A 19,485-nucleotide genomic window follows, 5' to 3' on the forward strand; every position below is an offset into this window, starting at 1 on the left:
TAAGCCAAGGCACTTATCTCACCGATGACAAGGCACGTGGCATAAGGGTCCATGTGTTCTGGCATCATTTCATACACACGTAGACTACACACAGGGGGACTCTGGCAATGAGAATGCTGAAGAAAGGACACACTGAATGAACAACCAAGGAGAACAAACATTGTTTCACCACGCTGCTAACAATACTGTGCTCAAAAGCTTTACAGGTACTGTACCTCAGGACATGAACACTGACCTGGATTTTCCACTCCTCCAACAGGTGATAGAAAATGCACCCAAACATGTAAGCAAGGGAGAGAGACTTCTTGCCTCAAACTAGGACTGCTGCAAATACATATTGCTGGATCAGTGACAGAGGTATCTACTGTGTATTAGCTTGGCAACTCTTCTTTCTTCAACAATTGCTAGCAGAGGAAGGATGCAAAAATGGAACTGGGCTGTCAGAACATCACCATGATGTCAGAGTGATAACATGTCTCTGTATCCCCACATGCAAGAGGGGGGGGGCAGGGAGCACAACCAACCACTGACTGAACACTCATGTCATTTGCTATTTTGCTGGCTCAGTGTCCCTGGAGTAGCCTTAAAAAAACTACAGGCAGAGTTCCAATTCCTACAATAAATGGGTAAATATTGGCCCAGTGCCCTATACTATCTTCCCCAATTGCTAAATCAACATTTGTAAATGCCTGGGGGGGGGGGGGGAGAGAAGAGAGCCTAAGAATAGGAAGAACACCTAAGTGGTGCCATTCTTCCGATCCACTGCTTACTCCATGTTCAGAGTACTCAAGTCCACTGGCTTGCTAATGAGGAACATTAGTCATTTTTGTTATTGTCAGGCAGCCCTCCAATGGGGAACAGGCAAGGATGGACCACATTCACAGTATAGTACCAGCCACTGGCAAAACCTATAGCATTGCTAACAGGTATAGTGACCAGTATATGTAGTTACTGTATTGTGTAACAACTCTGTTGTTCTAACCGAAACTCTGCACCATTGTAAGCTGCTTAACATATAGTTTACCTCATCAGCAATGTTATACCCATCATGGACATGTAGTGATAGGCATTAGCAGGTGATACAGGGCATGCTGCTACATAATTGGTGGGTATCGGCATACCCAAGAACACATCACAATGGGTTGATTATTTCCATGCAATATCAACAGAATGGTTACTCTATTAATATAATAATACAATTTTGGAATGTCACTAAATATAAAATATACAACAATGTAATTAAAGTATTTATGACTTTCCATTTTTAATGATAACACAATTCTAAACTAATACACCCAAAAATCAGTTTTTAGAGTTACCTATTATTTTTATACTATTTTGCCTCCCTCCATCATAGATCAAAGTTTTTTAATATGCAAACTATAAAAATCTCTACTTGTCAATTTATTGCACCTGAAGTCGTACTATAGTCCATCTTAAACGACTTCCCATTTCAAAGGACTTCACACCGTATGCAGATTTACCACAGAAATAAAGAGAGATATAAGACATGCTGCTTCAAGAAGCATTGTATTTGCACCATCCAGAAAACCACATGGACAAAATGAAAAAGCTCTCTGACATGAGCTGAGATCACTTTGCATTTGTGAAATGCAGCATGTCACTGAACTGCACATGTGCAGCTAATCAGAATCTGTACCATGCAAGATATTCATACTATGGGCAGAAGCAGGCTTAGCTCCCCTGGTATAACTGTGCCATACCAGGCCAGAAGTGGGCAGAGAAAGACTTGACAGAGGAAGGAAAGAGGGTGACCCTCTTATTTGACACTTTCATCATCCCAGAACTATTTTTGTGTCACTGCAGTACTACACACAGAATCACCGTTTGACACAAAATATGGGTTATACATTATAGTCCAAAGTAAACTGTACTAAAATTAAACAGATACACAAAACATTTAAAATACTAGCTGTGGACACCTGATGTATTCTGTAAGGGTCACAAATTCCTTTTAAGAGAGATTATGTATTCTTAATCACATTAGACTGTTTATTCCCATTTCCACATGTCTATAAATCATAAAAGAAAACCATAAGAGAAGAACTGGAAAAACAAAAGGTTTAATGTTATAAATTTTAGTCTAGCACATTAATCGCTAGACTTTATTAATCATTATGGTAACGAGGGTTTTTCTGCTAACAGACCACCTGTAAAAATGCATTAGTCAGAGGACACGGGCAAATGTGGCAGGGTGTTGGATTTAAGCTATCCAGGTTTAATTATGACAGAAAAAAATTACCAGAATAAATTTTAATGAAGGAAAAAAGCTAATCCAGCTAATTAAGGACTCCTGAAATGTTCCTGCACAAACTGGACAGCTCAGGTGCTGAGGTTGGTTATATATACATCACCACATGAAAACAGTGGAAATGTCCAGATTAATGCAGTGCTAAAGGAGAACTGGGCAGCACACACATTTCTCAAAACATAGACAGATTAGGGTAATGTGTTCTACAAGGGAAAATTGTAACTTGAATTAAAGAAAAACAATAGAATGTGATTGTACAAATTATTCTAATTCAATGACTCTGCTTACTCCAGACTAATTGAGAGCACTCTGTATCTGTGTTTTTCTAAAGCAAATAGCTGGTGTTCTAGCAAAACACAATGTATAACTGCCACTCATCAAGTGACAATGAATTCATAGGCCATAGTCATGCCACTGTGTATTATATGGCTTTTCTGTACTGTTGATATCAACACGGAGGTTTAGGGGCAATCAAATAGATTAGTGTTTGTCTTGAACACTAATCCATTTGATTGCCCCTAAATCACACAACGCAATTCAGAAGAGCCACACAACTCTATCCCAAAATAATAATATAGCAAACAAAAAGCCACAGCATACAGGGGCATTTAGTATTTACTTCGGACATAAACAGATCATATGATTCAATATCTCTTGTGCATATTAATTTCATTCAACAGCAGCTGTCATTAAATTTTACTTGTAGCTGAATTAATGCTTAGCTATTATTATTAATGCTTGTGTATTATTAATGCTTAGTTAATGCAGAAATTAATGCTTAGTTACTATCATTATTATTATTTAGATTTTTATTCTGCTCTCTACCCCAGCCAAGGTTATTCCAACCCACAAGGCCAGTGCGGGAAGATGGACATATTTACCACCACCTTTCCTTTTGAGGAGACCACAAATAATGGCTGGCTAGCAACAACAGCCAACCTTTGCAAACCACTGTTCCTGATCACCATAACCCTAAGCTGCTCATTTACCAGCTATTCATCTCACCACTACTAGTCGCTGGTCATGTTTTAGCTCTTCCTACATTCATTGTTTACATCAAAATGTGTTAGCTCAAGTTCTAACACAGAGAGATCCTGTCCACACAGACAAGAAAGCTCTACTGACAAGAAAGCTCAGTTAATTCACATATTAGGGTGTTTCTCCAAGGAATTCAGAAAAACATTTCCCTTTGCATACCACAGATAACCATACTGCTTTTCTTTACATGACTGCTCATGCAAGACAGGTAAGTGACAGAAGAACAATAACAAATGGTCTCTGCCTGAGATCCTACAGCCACTATCAGTCCTGAGCTGGAAGGACCAATGATTTGTCTCTGTATAAGGCAGCTCCACATACAGCACCCAATTGTGCTAATATTGATTTACTTCTATCTCTGATTAGTTTTGTCAAACTGGTAGCCCAATTGCTATTGTTACAGCACTATTCTACTTTTTGTACAAAGTAGGAGTAAGGTAGTATGAGAGGTGCAAATAGTTTTAGAAGGAATGGGAGAGAAAAATGGTAGCAATAGGATAAAGTCTAAGGAAAAATAATGACAGCAAAAGAATTAGTGTACTGACAAAAAGGCATTCATAGAATTCTTAACCACTTCCTTCTTTTGCCTTACTTATACACTGGGATGCAGAAAAAATGGGAACTTTGATTAAAGAAAAACCAGTTAGACACATTTTGAGAACTACTGACCTACACCATGTCATCCAACCACATCAGAACTACAGAAGCAAAACATGAGGAAAGTGTTTTACATCTGCTGACAAAAGGAGTTTAGTCAGCAAGCAACATGAGGGAGTCACCTGGTCACAACCCTATCATATGGTAAGCATAATAAAATGATGTATGAGTGTACTCTGTACTGCAAAGCGTAACAAAATATTGCACAATATGTACTTTGTATTGCTACAGCAATTATAGTGCTCAAATGATAAAATGATCCAGTATCTTGATCATCTTTCCTAGAATTTTTTGAGAAACTGAGGAATGACTATGCAGAAAAAACACTGATTGCCCTTTAAAATTAACAAAAGTTTTATCATTGTTTAGAAAACAGCTCACTATCGTGTGATGGCATATCATTACATATGATAATTAGTTGGGGAGTTATACACACTTTGCTTCTAATACCCTGTGGGGTTTTGCTGGAGCGCAATCTCAACTTATAGTAAAAGTGATGTCTAGCCTTGTGGAGACAAGTCTGAAAACAAACGAAAAAATACACTTAATGTATCTCAAAGGCTCGAACAAAAAGGCACATATGAACTTGCCATTTAATTTAAAATTATATAATTTTTGAGCTTTGTATATGATTTTACATATTTACAGGCACAGAAGAGAGTAGTATTGCCAAAAGCCTGTAGAGAAATGTCCTGTCCTTTAAGAGAGGCTGAATATGTGAACATGGTTACCTGAAGCTTTTCATGGCATGGAGGTAAATACAGCCTTGGCTACTCACCGTGAAGGCTTATTCTCTCTTGAGGTGAAGGGTATCCTGAAGCTGTGGGTTGTTTTCCTCTCCATCCGGGTAGGCAGGACTAAGACTTTGACTTCCTGTCTCCCTTGGCGGGAAAACAGCCTGCAGGAAGCCAGTTACCGTCTTGACTAGCTACGTTGACAGTAACAAGAACAAACTTGCAAGAAAAACTGGTTAGAACCTCAACAGAAAAACGTTAAAGGATGTGCAACACAACATGGAACCTAACTGGGGTTTTAGAAATATTGGATATTGTTCTACCCAAGTGAACTCTATTACTTGAGAGGTATCTGGTGCTTAATTGAGTTGAGTATTGTATAAATTGATAGGGCAGGGCAGGATGCCCTTCGCCTCAAGAGACTAAGCCTTCACGGTGAGTAACCAAGGCTGTATTCTCCTCTGAGACAAGGGCATCCTGAAGCTGTGGGACTTTACAGAGCTCCCAATGGGTGGGCAATACGATTACTCAACCACGTTTTGTAATACCCTACGGCTGAATGCCACTTGGGCCGAAACCAGGTGTTACTCCTGTAGTGCTTCACAAAGGTTGAGACCGAAGACCAGGTAGCGGCCCGACAGATCTCCTCCACAGGAGCTTGCTTATCAAATACGGGGTGGCCGTGCTACGGAGAGAGTGTGCAGTGATGCCTTTTGGAATTGGGGCACCACTAGCTTTATACGCCTCTGAGATGCACAGTTTGAGTGTGTAGCTTATGGCAGAGGCTGTCATTCTTTGCCCTTTATTGGGGTTGGAAATCCCTATAAACATGAAGTGAGACTTCCTAAAGTCTGCTGTTCTGTCGATAAAGATACGGAGGGCTCTCCGTAAATCTAGTGAATGCCATGTGGTTTCCTTGGGTCCCTTTGGTTTGGGACAGAACGATGGGAGGTTAATTTCCTGAGTTCTGTGGAAATGGGAATTTATTTTAGGCTGGAAAGTAGGATCTGGTATGAGCACAACTTTGTCTTTATGGAAGACACATAAGCCCTTTCGAATAGAGAGGGCTCTGAGCTCCGAAACTATCCTGGCCGAGGTGACGGCAATAAGGAAAAGTACCTTCATACGAAGGAATTTTAAAGGTACTGTTCGGAGAGGCTCGAACGGTGGAACAGTGAGGGCTTTTAATACCAGGTTGAGATTCCAAGTAGGGAATCTATGAACAACCGGGGGTTGAGATTGGGAGACTCCCTTTAGAAATGCAGTAATATGTCTGTGCTGTGGGACATCCTTCCGAGAAGGGGAGTACTGTTGACAAGGCTGCCTCAAGGTGGAAGATGAGAGTTTAAGGCGGACTCCTTCGTGCAAGAACTCCAAGATTCTTGGTATGCCTGGCTGAAGTGGGTCGATCTTTTTTCTTTTAGCCCATCTTACGAAGGCCTTCCATGACATGTTATATATGCGTCGGGTGGAACGCCTTCGGGCTTCTATGATGGTGTTGACCACTTCATTGGAGTACCCGAGATTTAAGAGGGCCCTTCTTTCAAGTGCCAGGCGGTCAAACAAAACCATTGCGGGTCTGGATGTAACAGTGGACCCTGGTGAAGAGTGGCCCTGTTTGTTGAAATCTGCCATGGTTCCCTGCATGACATTCGTTTCAGAGTCACAAACTCTGAGAGGCCAATAAGGGGCTATTACACTTACGCTGGCTCTCTGTTGATGGATTTTTCTCAGAACCTTGGGAAGGATTGGAATTGGGGGAAAAGCGTAAAGCAGTCCCCTGGGCCAAGGGCTCAGGAGTGCGTCTGTCCCCTCCGCCCTTGGGTGGCAGTACCTTGAGTAAAATCTTGGTACCTTGTGGTTTGACTCTGAAGCGAACAAATCGACGGAAGGGGTGCCAAATATGTCTGTGATTTGATGAAATGTTTCCGTGTCTAAGGCCCATTCTCCCTCGTCCAAGAACTGGCGGCTTATCCAGTCGGCTTGAACATTGAGGGTGCCCTTTATGTGTTCCGCACAAATTGATGGTATGTTGGCCTGAGCCCACGTGAATATCGTTGAAGCCTCCTTGTGTAGTGAGGAGGACCTGGAGCCGCCCTGCTTGTTGATATATGCTTTTGTTGATATATTGTCTGTCCTTATGAGGACATGGCGGTTTCTGATTGTTGTTGAGAACTCCAGGAGAGCTAGCTTTACTGCCCTCAGCTCCAGTAAATTGATGTGTAGTCTTGATTCCTGTTGAGACCAGAGGCCTTGGGCTAGCTGGTCGCCCAGAGTGGCTCCCCAGCCGGAGAGGCTGGCATCTGTGAATACCTGAACGGGATCTTCATGTATATATTGTTTCGACTTTCCAAGATTCGATGGAGTGGACCACCAGTGGAGGCTCTGTCTGACCTTGAGAATAAGAGTAATTGTTTTGACCTTCTTTTGAATGATATCTAACTGGTGTGGGCGTAGGAGCCACTGTAAGGGGCGTGAACGGAAACGCGCCCATGGGACGATTGCGATACATGCTACCATCAGTCCCATGAGTCTTGCTGGTGACATGAGTCTGGCGGCCTTCAATTTGGCTGTGGAAGAGGCTAATGCCACTATCTTGTCTATCCTTTCCTTGGGTAGGGATAAGGTACTGGTTTGTGAATTGATTCTGGGCCCTAGATGGGTCATGGTCTGAGATGGTTTTAAGGAACTCTTGCGGAAATTTATAAGGTACCCATGTTCTTGGAGCACCTGGAGGACCCTGTCTGTGTGTGTACGGGACAAACTTGGAGTTGGGGCGCAGATCAGGATATCGTCCAGGTACGGGTGCACCTGGACTCCCTCCTGTCTGAGCATCGCTATTATGGTCACCAAGGTCTTTGTGAAGACCCTCGGGGCCGAGGTCAACCCGAAGGGGAGGGCCCTGAACTGATAGTGACTGTGTCCGTAGGCAAAGCGTAGGAATTGTCTGTGCGAGGGGTGAATGGGAATATGGAGGTATGCCTCCGCAAGGTCTACCGCCATCATGAAAGTACCAGGGAGTAGGGACTCCACTATAGATTTTACTGTTTCCATGTGGAAATGCCTGTGAGCCATCCTCTTGTTGATGTATTTGAGATCGAGGATGGCCCTCCAGTCCCCGTTCTTCTTTGGGACGGTAAAGAAAATGGAGTACACTCCCTGGCACTTCTGTTGGGTGGGGACTGGCTCGATGGCCCTGATTTGGGTCAGATGTTGAATGGCTACAAGGGTTCTGGCATGCTTGCCCTTTCTGAATGAAGTTGGGGAGCGCAGGAAACGCTGTGAAGGTTGGGATGTGAACTCCAACAGGTATCCGTGTGTCAAAATTTGTGAGACCCATTTGTCTGGGTTGGACAGAGCCCACCGGGCAGTGAACTCTTGTAATCTCCCTCCCACTTGAATGTGACTGGCGTCACTGTGGGTTATGTTTTTGGAACTTGTCCCCTTTATCCATTCTGGACTGGGAACCTTGTGACCTTTGGAATCTCCCTCCCCTCCGAAAGGACCGAGAGTTGTTCCATGAACCTCTGTTTTGTCCCCAAGAACCTCTCCAAAAATCTGGTCTAAACCTGGGCGTAAACTTTGGGGCACGAAAGGCAGGGTACGAGGGAGGACGGTGATCCCTCTTGATTTGCATGGGGAGAACCTGTTTTTTATCTTTGGTCTCGATTAAGATGCTATCGAGCTTTTCCCCGAACAAGCGTCCTTCCTTAACTGAATAGGCCATGAGCGTAGTCTTAAAGTCCGCTGGCCATGCCCTGAGCCAGAGGGCTCGTCTAAGTGAAGTGACCGAGGCCATTGACCTTGCCACAAATGACATGTTGTCAAGAGAAGCATCAGCCATTAGGGTAATGGCATTTTGGACCCTTTCTAGGCCTCCTAGGACTCTGAGGTTGTCCTCAGGAACCAATTGAATTATCTTTTTTATCCAAAGATACGATGCCCCAGCGAATATGGAGATGGTAGCACTGGCCTGGATTGCTAAGGCCGAGGCCTCATGTGCCTTTCTAGCTAGGTGGTCTGATTTTCTGTCAAGTTGATCCCTAAGGGATCCTACCCCATCCTCTGGAACCAGGCCCAGCGATTGCAGATCCAATACTGGGGCGTCCACCAGAGGAACCTTGAGCATGGCCATAGCATGCGGAGGGAGGGTATAGAGTTTTTTTAATATTGGGGGGTAGCTGTCTATTGGAAGAGGGGTTTTCCCACTCTTCTCTAACCGCCCTCATGAAGAATTCTGTAAAGGGAACCGAGTTGAGGTGAGTATGGGGTCTAGGGAAGCATTCCTTGACTCCCTGTTTCAATTTTGATTTTGGTTCGTCAGTGGGTTCAACATCCTCATTAAGCTCAAGGGCAAAGATTGCCTTGGCCAATAGGGTTTGGTAGTCCTCTCCATTATACAGCCTAGTATGCTGGTCTGTGTTCTGGAGAGGCTCGTCATCAGAATCAAATTCGCCCTCCTCTTTTTCCTCCTCTTCATATTCTGTAGAGGAGTTTGGTGATTTTGAAGTTTCAGTCAGTGATTCCCTTGGGTCTCCCAAATTGGCCTTTCCCAAATTGGCCTTCATGGCTGCCTTTGTGGGCCATGCATTAACTTTATTGTTGGTAGAGGTGCTAGGACCTTGGTCCTCCTCTGCTACAGTAATAGTTTGATTGGGGGGGGGGAGGAGGGGCTCCATAAGGGCCTGCCCAGAGGCAGGGGAAGACGTGTCTGGTAAGCTTGGAAAGCCTGCCATTGACTCTGAAGGGCACAATTAATAAGCTCGTCCGCATTTTCGCAGGAAAGAAAACGGCCGGCCGCCCCTGCTTAAGGTGGAGGGGGGGGGTTGCCATGTCCCGTCGGGATAAATCCTGCTGCCGCCAAATTACCCGTCCCCGTCGGGTAAAACGTCGTCGTCGCCATCTGAGGAGGAATGCAGGCGGTCGGAGAAGAGTTGGGAGTGCTACGCCTGGCTTTCTGTGCAGTACAGCCCTTATTAGTGCGCCTCTTCCTTTTAAAAGCCGGTTGTGGTGGCGCGGCTTTTAGCCCGGCTTTTCGCGCCCTTTTGATCTTGGCTTTCCCTGCGGGCTGCTCGTCGGGCGGGGAGCCAGTCGGCTGATTTAAACTCCCTAATGGTCCGCGCTCACGGCAGTTGGGAGAACCAGCATCTGAGGGGGTGGTTTGTACCAGCCCCCTCTGGTAATCTTTCTCAGAGAGGAGGTCGTCCTCTCTGATCTCAATGGCGTCGACCATTTTGAAAAGGTCTGCCCTACTTTCTCTCAGACGAGGGAAAACGAAGGGGAAGGAAGGAAGGGGCTAATCTAGAAAATAAGGGATTAGTTAAAAACAAAGACTTGCTAGACAATAAACAGAACGAAGTAGCTCTAAAGGTGAATCCTATCTATGTCTATTTGGGTCTTTGGCACAGAGCTGTGCGAGGTTGCCTGCTCTACTCGAATAGGCAGGACGGAAACTGGCTTCCTGCAGGCTGTTTTCCCGCCAAGGGAGACAGGAAGTCAAAGTCTTAGTCCTGCCTACCCGGATGGAGAGGAAAACAACCCACAGCTTCAAGATGCCCTTGTCTCAGAGGAGAACATTTACCAGGTAAATAACATACCATTAAGTTTCTATAAAAGAGCAGGATTTCTTTCCCCTCTAGACTGCTGGCAACCTAATTTTTCAGTAACACTAATTGGTAGTATTTTAAAATATCTTTTCAGGTCTTTACAAGCAACATTGCTGGCACTTTCAATAAATAAGATCACCTGACTAATCAAATGCTGAAAATATATTTCTTGTAGCATTTCATCATGCTTTAAACCATTTCCTAAAAAATGAAATGCAACACAGTTCAAAAATATCAAAAAGAATTTCATGACCACTAGTTTTGATCTGGCATATATTAAATGCCACTCATGTCAACCTTTTATTACACACCACAGTGAAATGTATGTTTATCTTCTGGATCAGGAAAGAGCATGCACCTCCCTTAGCAACTGGCTGAATCTCTATAGAACTCATCTTACTCTAGCAACTTCACTACAAGATATACTTGTTTGTTCTGAGTATCAGCAAAAGTAGTAACTAAATAAAAAAAACCTTTAAATACTTAAGTGCCTTAAAGCCTACTTTCCTTCCCCATATTTCTTGAATGATTACTCTAAACACAATGCATTCTCTGGAACTGATGAAGCACTTAATCACTGCACAACAAATTCAAGCTATACCCAGAGGCTCTGCACACACAAGTATCATAGATGAAAAGCAAAGCTTTTCAAAAGAATGTGATGTGACCTGCTAGAGGGCAAAAGCAAGATTAGGTTAGCCATTTTACTGAGCTACCTTTACAATTACAGGTTCTGGATTAAATTGTTATAATTCAAGCTTCTGAAATTTACACTCTCAGCACATTTGACAATATGAAACAACGCCAAAAAAACAAGGAAGGTAGATGTATCATCTCAGCTGGGTTCTGAAAGCCTCTAATCAATATTTAGAAGATACAAGACACTGAATGTTGATAGCTCAGATTGCAAAGAACTGAAATGTTCTACGGAAAGAACACAGACTCTATTGAGTGACAGTAGTAAATTAAATAAACCCTTCATTAAGGATTCCTGGAAGAACTCATATTTATAATAATTGATCAGCAAAGTGGTATTAATAGTGCCATCAGTTACACCCTTCTAAACCCACTGATTTAGAATGGCATAACTCTGCTTAATAAGACAATTCAGAACTGTGTTTAATATACACAGCATGTACAATTTATAATTACAATTCTAGCTGCATCTATGTAGGAAGAAGTAGATTTAGGACTGCAACTTAAGAACAACAAGCTTATTGTAGTCTTCCTTTATCTCTCTCATACCCACACTTTATAAAGATTATGATGTTCCAATGGAGGCCATTTAGTCCACCCTATCATTTATAGAGAGTTATTTTTATACATGCAGTTTGCAACTGACACATTCATTTTAATTATCCTTAAAACCTCATTATAAACCCCATTTTGGGGGAGTATGTCAATGCAAACTGGATCAGGGTCCCCAAACTGAACGTTTATATTCATACATTTACATTTCTCATGCGATTCACATATTAAAAACTTACCCTCACTGGGGGACTCCGTGCTTGCACTCTCTGCTGCTGGCCACTCTGAGAACTTTGCAGATCTTTTGGAATGCAATTAGCAACAGCACTATGGGCCTTTAATGAATTTGTGCAATTCACCCCAGCACCAGGTTTCCGGGGCCTCTGCTTAATGCCATCCAGTAAGCGAACTAGTAAAATATTACTGGGAAGGTCCTCAACACAGCAGTCAACTAACGTCCTGCATTCTGGACATCGCAGCTCATTTCTGGAACTGACAATACCCAGCAGACACCTTTTACAAAATGTATGTTGGCAAGGTAAAACTTTCGCAGAAGCATCAAGGCGTTCTAAGCAGACAGGACACTCCAACAGATCCAGTAAGGCCGATTCATCCATCTTTTATTCAGTTCACCAAGGAATACACTTTTATAAAACTCATATCGCTTTTGAGCATGCCAAAGGAATCATGTTATATCCATGCCTCTTCACTCTTTTCTCTGAAATTATTTGTGAAGGAAAAAAGAGAGATTAACAACAACAGAAAATGGGAAAAGGGTATTTTTAACAACAAAATTACCTTGCTTTCAAATACATTCTTACAGGGTAACAAAATAATGGCTCAATTTCCTCAACAAGAACCCCAAAGTACTCCTTGTATTTAATGCGTAACCTAGCTCCTATTGACAAGTCAGGAATGAAACACTTGTTATAGTACCTGCTAAGACTAACGTACAGTGTTATCAGTAATACTGGAATAAAAATTGTACACATGAGAGGATCTAAATTTGGAGTGTCATAAGAATCTATTAAAATGGATAATTTCCCAGCAAATTGAATTCAATAAATGAAACAGAATCTGGTTATACAGTGGCCAATCTTATTAGAGAACTGAAGTGTACTGATCATTAGGAAGATTGCGGCAACCTTATTGTTTTTCAACAGTGAAAGCAGGCAATAATGGCCAAGTTCAAAATATCGCTAAGATTATTTACCCATACCCTTCACAGAAGTTACAAAACACACATATAATCATTGCTCTCATAAACCCTCAATGGTCTTCATATCTTCAAATTACTTCAATCAAGACATTTTCCTGTTCAGGTCAGATCAAACACTTGAGTGAAGCCCACTGATACTTACAAACCTGCCCAAGCTTAACATTAGTCCTCTAACTTAAATTAGAAATGCAACTTAGCAAAGTAATAGTCAAAAAGGGCAAGAGTCCAGTAGCACCTTAAAGACTAACAAAAATATTTTCTGGTAGGGTATGAGTTTTCGTGAGCCACAGCTCACTTCTTCAGATACAGCTAGAATGAATTAGCAAAGTAAGCAACTACAAAAAAAAACAAAAAACAAAAAAAACAACCATCTTCCAGGGCCACAATGAAAACCAGTTTTTATAATGAGAAGAAGAATTGGCTTTTATATGCCAACTTTCTCTACCACTTAAGGCAGAATCAAACCGGCTTACAATCACCTTCCCTCCCCACAACAGACACCCTGTGAGGTGGGTAAGTCTGAGAGAGTGTGACTAGCCCAAGGTCACCCAGCTGGCTTCATGTGTAGGAGTGTGGAAACAAATCCAGTTCACCAGATTAGTGTCCACCGCTTCTGTGGTGGAGTGGGGAATCAAACCCAGTTCTCCAGATCAGAGTCCACTGCTCCAAACCACTACACCATGCTGGCTCCCTTTGAGCTTTTTTAAAAATGAGCTTTTTTGTAAAGCAAAAGTTACAGTAAACTGCATCCAGAGAACTGTACAACTGGATCCATCACTGAAGGGGTCGTGAGAAGTCACCACACCATACCACAACAAATCTTTTATAAATGCCACTTGCACTTAGGAGGCACTGAATGTGCGAAATAAAATAAAAAATCCCACTGATGTGCTTGGACACTCCTGAAGTAGTTCTTTGGACACCAAGACAATAGGAAGTTTTAAGGCATCAACTTCTTGAACAAACACACCTAAATCAGAAAAAATTATCAAATATTTTCAAGAAAGAGAAAAATGGAGAACTCATAGATGTTACTATATCATTGTATTTGGTTTTAATCTGACCATGGATTCAAGAGTGCTAGGTGTTTAAAAAAAACTTAATACAACTTACCTACTAAGGGCAAACAGCATTTATACAGGCCATTTATTCATGGGAGGTTTTGCCTTGGATTTGCCACTCTTTAGATGCACATTTTTCCCATCCAAATTGTCATAACTCAACAATAAGCCCCCATGCAAAGTTTTGCGATTTCGGATGGGGAAAATGTGCATCTAGAGAGGGGCAAATCCAAGACAAAAAACCCCATGCAGAAATGGCAAGAGTTAACTTTTTGAAGCAGTTCAGTTAAAAGACCAAGATAAACTATTCTTCAATCTTTAATAAGCCCTAAACTAGACTTACCCTTCAGGACAGAAGAAAAGATTATTAACTTCACTATCTATTACACACACTGCGTAAACATTTTCTTAGCGAATGAGTTTGGAACAAGCAGCACGCCTACTCTGCCCAGACGTTTCAAGTTAGTAACAGAAGGTTAGTTAGCACACAGTGATGGACATAGCTGCCTGCCCAATACGAGAAGATGCCTCCTAGTTTGGATTACGAACTCCAGACTTCCTTCGAGATCAATTCAAGGCCAGAGGGAGGGGGTGGGAGAGAAAGGAGGAGCTAGAGACAGAGGGAAACCTCGCAGTTTGTGACCAAGGCCACTTATGCATGGGAGGTTTTGCCTTAGATTTGCCACTCCGTAGATGCACATGTCTCCAATCAAAATTCTCAAAACTAAAAAAATAAGCCCCCATGCAGAGTTTTGAGCGTTCGGATGGGGAAAACGTGCATCTAGAGAGCGGCAAATCCAAGGCAAAAAACCCCCATGCAGAAATAGCAACAGTTAACTTTTTGAAGCAGTTCAGTTAAAAGACCAAGAGAAACTATTCTTCAATCTTTAATAAGCCCTAAACTAGACCTACCCTTCAGGACGGAAAAAAAGATTATTAACTTCACTATCTATTACACACACTGCATAAACATTTTCTTAGCGAATGGGTTTGGAACAAGCAGCACGCCTACTCTGCCCAGACGTGCATCTAGAGAGCGGCAAATCCAAGGCAAAACCTCCCATGCATAAGTAGCCCGAGACATACTCGCTGGGTTGGGAGTGGGGGGGGGGGGGGGGAGAGAGAACCATCCACCCGATCTTGACAGATTGGCCATTTATTCATGGGAGGTTTTGCCTTGGAGTTGCCACTCTTCAGATGCGCTTTCCCCCCATCCATAGTCTCAAAACGCAACAACAAGCCCCCCGTGCAGAGTTTTGAGAATTCGGATGGGGGAAAACGCGCATCTCTAGAGTGGCAACTCCAAGGCAAAACCTCCCATGAACAAATGGCCCACGATTAATGAAAGCCTTCCCTTCCCACACGGCGAGGGCGTAAATTAAGCATTATGGCTTCCCGTACGTGCGCAGGATACGTTATAGAGACCCACACCTCCGCATAAGGCAGAGAAACCCACCTATCAAACGTAAGGAAGGGACAAGGCACGCAGGTAGGTTGGTGGGGGGGGGGAGAGAGAGAGAGAGGAGGAGGAGAAAGGCTCCAGCCGCCGGCTGCCACCGCGGGGAGAGCAGCGGAGGGCGAGCGCGGTCTCTATGGAGATGGAGCCGGCGGTGTCTTGTTACTCAAGGCGGCCCGACGGAAGACTTCTCACGGCGGCGGCTGGGAGGTCGCTGATACCGGAGGGAGGGAAGCGGGGGGGGGAGGCAGACTTCGCGGTCTCCGGGGGACGTTTCCACTCCCTCCCCCCGGGCGGGAAGGCGAGGGCTGCGAGGGACCGGGGCAGAGCGACCTCTCCCGCCTCCCCCCCCCCGAACCCACTCACCATGTCCGCAGAGGCCGTGGGCGCGAAGGGGGGGACCTCTCCCCCTTCCCCCTCCTTGCTTTCGCGCCTCTTTGTTCCCGTGAGGAGAAGCCGCAGCTCCCAGTCGCCTCACGACGCGGCACAGAAGCGGCGGCTCTCCTCTCTCTCTCTCTCTCTCTCTCTCTCTCTCTCTCTCTCTCTCTCTCGGCCTCTCCCCCGCCACTTCCTCCCCTCCCCGAAAGGGGGCTTGACGCGGGAGGCCGCCCCGCCTTAGGGAAGGGAGCCGAGGCTCTGAGGTAAAGGAGGAGGACTCTGCGCGGGAGACTCCTCACGAGCCCGCCCGCCCACTTCCTGGAGCTCCTGCCTCCCTGGGCGGGCGGTTGGGCGGGCGGAAGGAACTCGGGGTGCGCTCGTGCGTGTGTGTGTGTGTGCGCGCGCGCCCTTCCCTCTCGCGCTGCCTCTCTCGGGGTTGCGGTGCGCGCGGCAGGCCGAGCAGGGCCGCCTTGGCCCCGAAGAGCTTCCCCCCCCCGCCTCCCTCGCCTGGGGCAAAAAAGTGGAAGGCAGCAGGAGGAGAGGAAGACCCGACGAGAGGTGGGGAGGGGCCGTGGCTCGGTGGCAGAGCCTCTGCTTGGCATGCAGAAGGTCCCAGGTTCAATCCGCGGCATCCCCAGTTCAAGGGACCGGACAAGTCGGTGATGTGAAAGACATCTCTGCCTGAGACCCTGGAGAGCCGCTGCCGGTCTGAGTAGACGATACTGACTTTGATGGACCGAGGGTCTGATTCAGCATAAGGCAGCTTCATGTGTTCATCTGGCCATAATTTTGAAAAGGATCTCATGGCCTATCTAGTCCAACTCCTCCTAACAGCAAGGTTCCATACGATAAAACCCCCTGCAGTGTAGGAACCCTGCTGTTTCAGGCTGTTTGATCTCCAGTGTTCCACCCAATTGCATTTCCTACACATTGGCTAGTGTAGGTTAGTAGCTTCTGGGGTAGCCAGCAAAAATTCTCATCCTGTTTGTACTGGAGAGAGACTCCTGCGTGTGGAGAAGCAGCTCAGACTACAGCTAGGCTGGATCAAAAACATGAAGTCTGAATTCCTCAAAAAAATTTAAAGTATTAAAAACAGCAGGTAATTTTATAACATTCTATTCGGCCCTGTACCCGATGGCAATTTTTCATAGGAAAAAATTATTTCAGGCCGTTGGCTCGGCCTGAGCGGGGCTGTGGACCGACGGCTCGGCCTGATCCAGCAGGGCTTTTTTCTTACGACAGGTCGTTTTGGAGGGTAGGGATGCGTAGGGGCGCCACGTGCCGGAAGTAGGGTTGCCAGGCCCCTCTGTGCCACCCAACGGGAGGTTTTTGGGGCGGAGCTTGAGGAGGGCGGGGTTTGGGGAGGGGAGGGACTTCAAGGCCATGGAATCCAATGGCCAAAGTTCTCCAGGGGAACTGATCTCTATTGGCTGGAGATGTCCAGCCGCCACCTGGAGGTTGGCAACCCTAGTCGGAAGCGACTGGACGGCACTTAACGCATATTATACGTGTGTGTGAGTGTTAAGGGCCGTCAAGTCGCTTCCGACTCATGGTGACCCTATGAATGAAAGTCCTCCAAAGTGTCCTATCTTCACAACTACCTCCCCCCCACGCCCCCAGTGACCCCTACTCCATGCCCAGAAGATGGCCAAGATTCCCACCCTCTTGTCTTCTGCCTAAGGTCATAGCATCAGCGTTGCTGACAGATGGCCATCTGTGTGTGTGTCAAGTGCCGTCAAGTCGCTTCCGACTCATGGCGACATGAATGAAAGTCCTCCAAAATGTCCTCTCTTTGACAGCCTTGCTCAGATCTTGCAAATTGAGGGCCATGGCTTCCTTTATTGTCAGTCCATCTCTTGTTGGGTCTTCCTCTTTTCCTGCTGCCCTCAACTTTTCCTAGCATGACTGTCTTTTCCAGTGACTCTTGTCGTCTCATGACGTGACCAAAATACGATAGCCTCAGTTTAGTCTTTTTAGCTTCTAGGGTCAGTTCAGGCTTGATTTGATCTATAACCCACTGATTTGTTTTTTGGGCAGTCCACAGTATCCGTAACAATGGGAGGCCACTTATGCACGGGAGGTTTTTGCCTTGGATTTGCCGCTCTCTAGATGCGCCTTTCCCCCCACCTGAATCCTCAAAACTGAAAAATAAGCCCCCATGCAGAGTTTTGAGGATTCAGATGGGGGGGGTGCATCTAGTGAGCGGCAAATCCAAAGGCAAAAACCTCCCGTGCATAAGTGGCCTACAGCCTAGCCTCTCCCTCCTCTGGGAACATCCTCGCTCCCGCCCACCACCCCCTCTACCCCAGGCTGGCGTGGAGGTCGCTGTCCCACCCAGCCGCCCCACCTCTTTCCTGCAGGCTCCCCGACGACCTCCGCTCTGCTGGCCGATCCTCTCCGACTGCAACAGCCGCCTTCGACCTCTTCGTTGCCGCCTGCTCCGCACAAGGGCACTAGGACGGTGTTTAAAGGGGAGGGCTCCCAAGGAAGAGAGAGGTTGCCTGGAGATCAGTTGTAATAGCAGGAGATCTCCAGCTAGTACCTGGAGGTTGGCAACCCTAGGTCCGGGGACCCGGTAAGGAAGTAGAGGAGACACGGTTCATTTAAAGGGGGGGAGGCGAGGAGGGGAAATGGGACTCCACAGTGCTAATGAGGAGGAGGAAGAGGGAAGTCTTGAGCAGCTGTGCTTAGCCACTGAAAGGCTTCACAGGAAGCAACAGAGCCCTTTCATTAGATTAGCCACGGGGAACTTCAAGGCAAAACAGTTGAGTTTTAGGTTCCGATCTATGGCACGAGTTCATTCAAAAGTGTAACTAGACACATTTTGTGTGTGGTGGCGGGGGGGTCGTGCATAGGAGCCTACTTGTGCTTGAGCAGTTGGCTTTGATAAAGAGCTAGATTTATTTAAAATAGTCATATCCTGCTTTTTAAAGCATCTCAACGGGATTCAAAATTAAGGGGGGGGGAATCAAAGGACCTAGACACTGAAGATGAATATTGGATTGGGTCCAAACCGCTTTTCCGCTCAGTCTTGCCCAGTTCGCTTCCTTAGTGACGCCCCATCCCACATGACTTTTGTGTATTCAGGTCCCCTGACCTACAGCATAACTTTGTTCCATGGTCAGAAGAGCCCCCACCCCCATTCCTTTTTCACCAGCAGAAAAGCTAATTGCATCCAACTCACTTTCCCTTCCTTGCAGAAAAAGCTCTAGCCTGTGTGCTCACTTCTATGGAGGAGTCAATTGCTGCATTCATTGCCCTCTTGAGCTTAGAATAAAGCCTCAAAGGGTTTACTTCAGAAATGGCTCACTGAAGTAATGACTGTAGCCGATTCATACATACATGAATGATGACTAATCAGTGAGGATGAGCCATTGCAGAGTAAGCAGTGCAGACAAAATGTTCATATTGCCAGTGTCAGCACCAATACAGTACTTTTGCAGTACGCAGATTTGGCTGACAGTAATCAAATGCGATCAGAGATAAAGTGGTAATATGCATATGGAAACCAACACATGGCATTAGAGTTACTTGAAAGTGGGTTGTGGACTGTGGCCTTAGTTGTACACGCACCTCTCTTCTAGGGCTTATTTTACCAGTATGAGTCAGCAAAAGCTGAAATAAAGAAAATACTTGATAATGTTAATTTCCTTATAGCAATAAGGAAGCAGAAATTAGAGTCGGTGATCTGTCATGAAAACAAGGGAGAAGACTCATCCACTGACTCAACTCACATAGCACCAACAGTTGAAATTGAAATTTCATTTGTTTGATTAAAGCAAGGATATTGATAATAAATTCCTGCATTGCTTGTTA

General features: G+C 45.1%; 1 protein-coding gene across 1 annotated transcript in view; it reads right to left on the reverse strand.

Annotated features, from left to right (window-relative positions):
• SH3RF1 (SH3 domain containing ring finger 1) overlaps positions 1-15,688 on the reverse strand; it is a 59,247-nt gene extending 43,559 nt beyond the window's left edge. The window contains exons 1-2 of the mRNA XM_056855212.1: positions 15,658-15,688; positions 11,795-12,273 (exon numbers count right to left, since the gene is read on the reverse strand). Coding sequence (XP_056711190.1) covers positions 11,795-12,172 — 378 coding nt within the window. The 5' untranslated portion in view covers positions 12,173-12,273; positions 15,658-15,688. The remainder of the gene's footprint in view (positions 1-11,794; positions 12,274-15,657) is intronic.
• Positions 15,689-19,485: the final 3,797 nt, after the last annotated feature.

Source organism: Euleptes europaea, chromosome 9, assembly GCF_029931775.1.
Source record: "Euleptes europaea isolate rEulEur1 chromosome 9, rEulEur1.hap1, whole genome shotgun sequence".
In the NCBI taxonomy this organism is placed as follows: Eukaryota; Metazoa; Chordata; class Lepidosauria; order Squamata; family Sphaerodactylidae; genus Euleptes; species Euleptes europaea.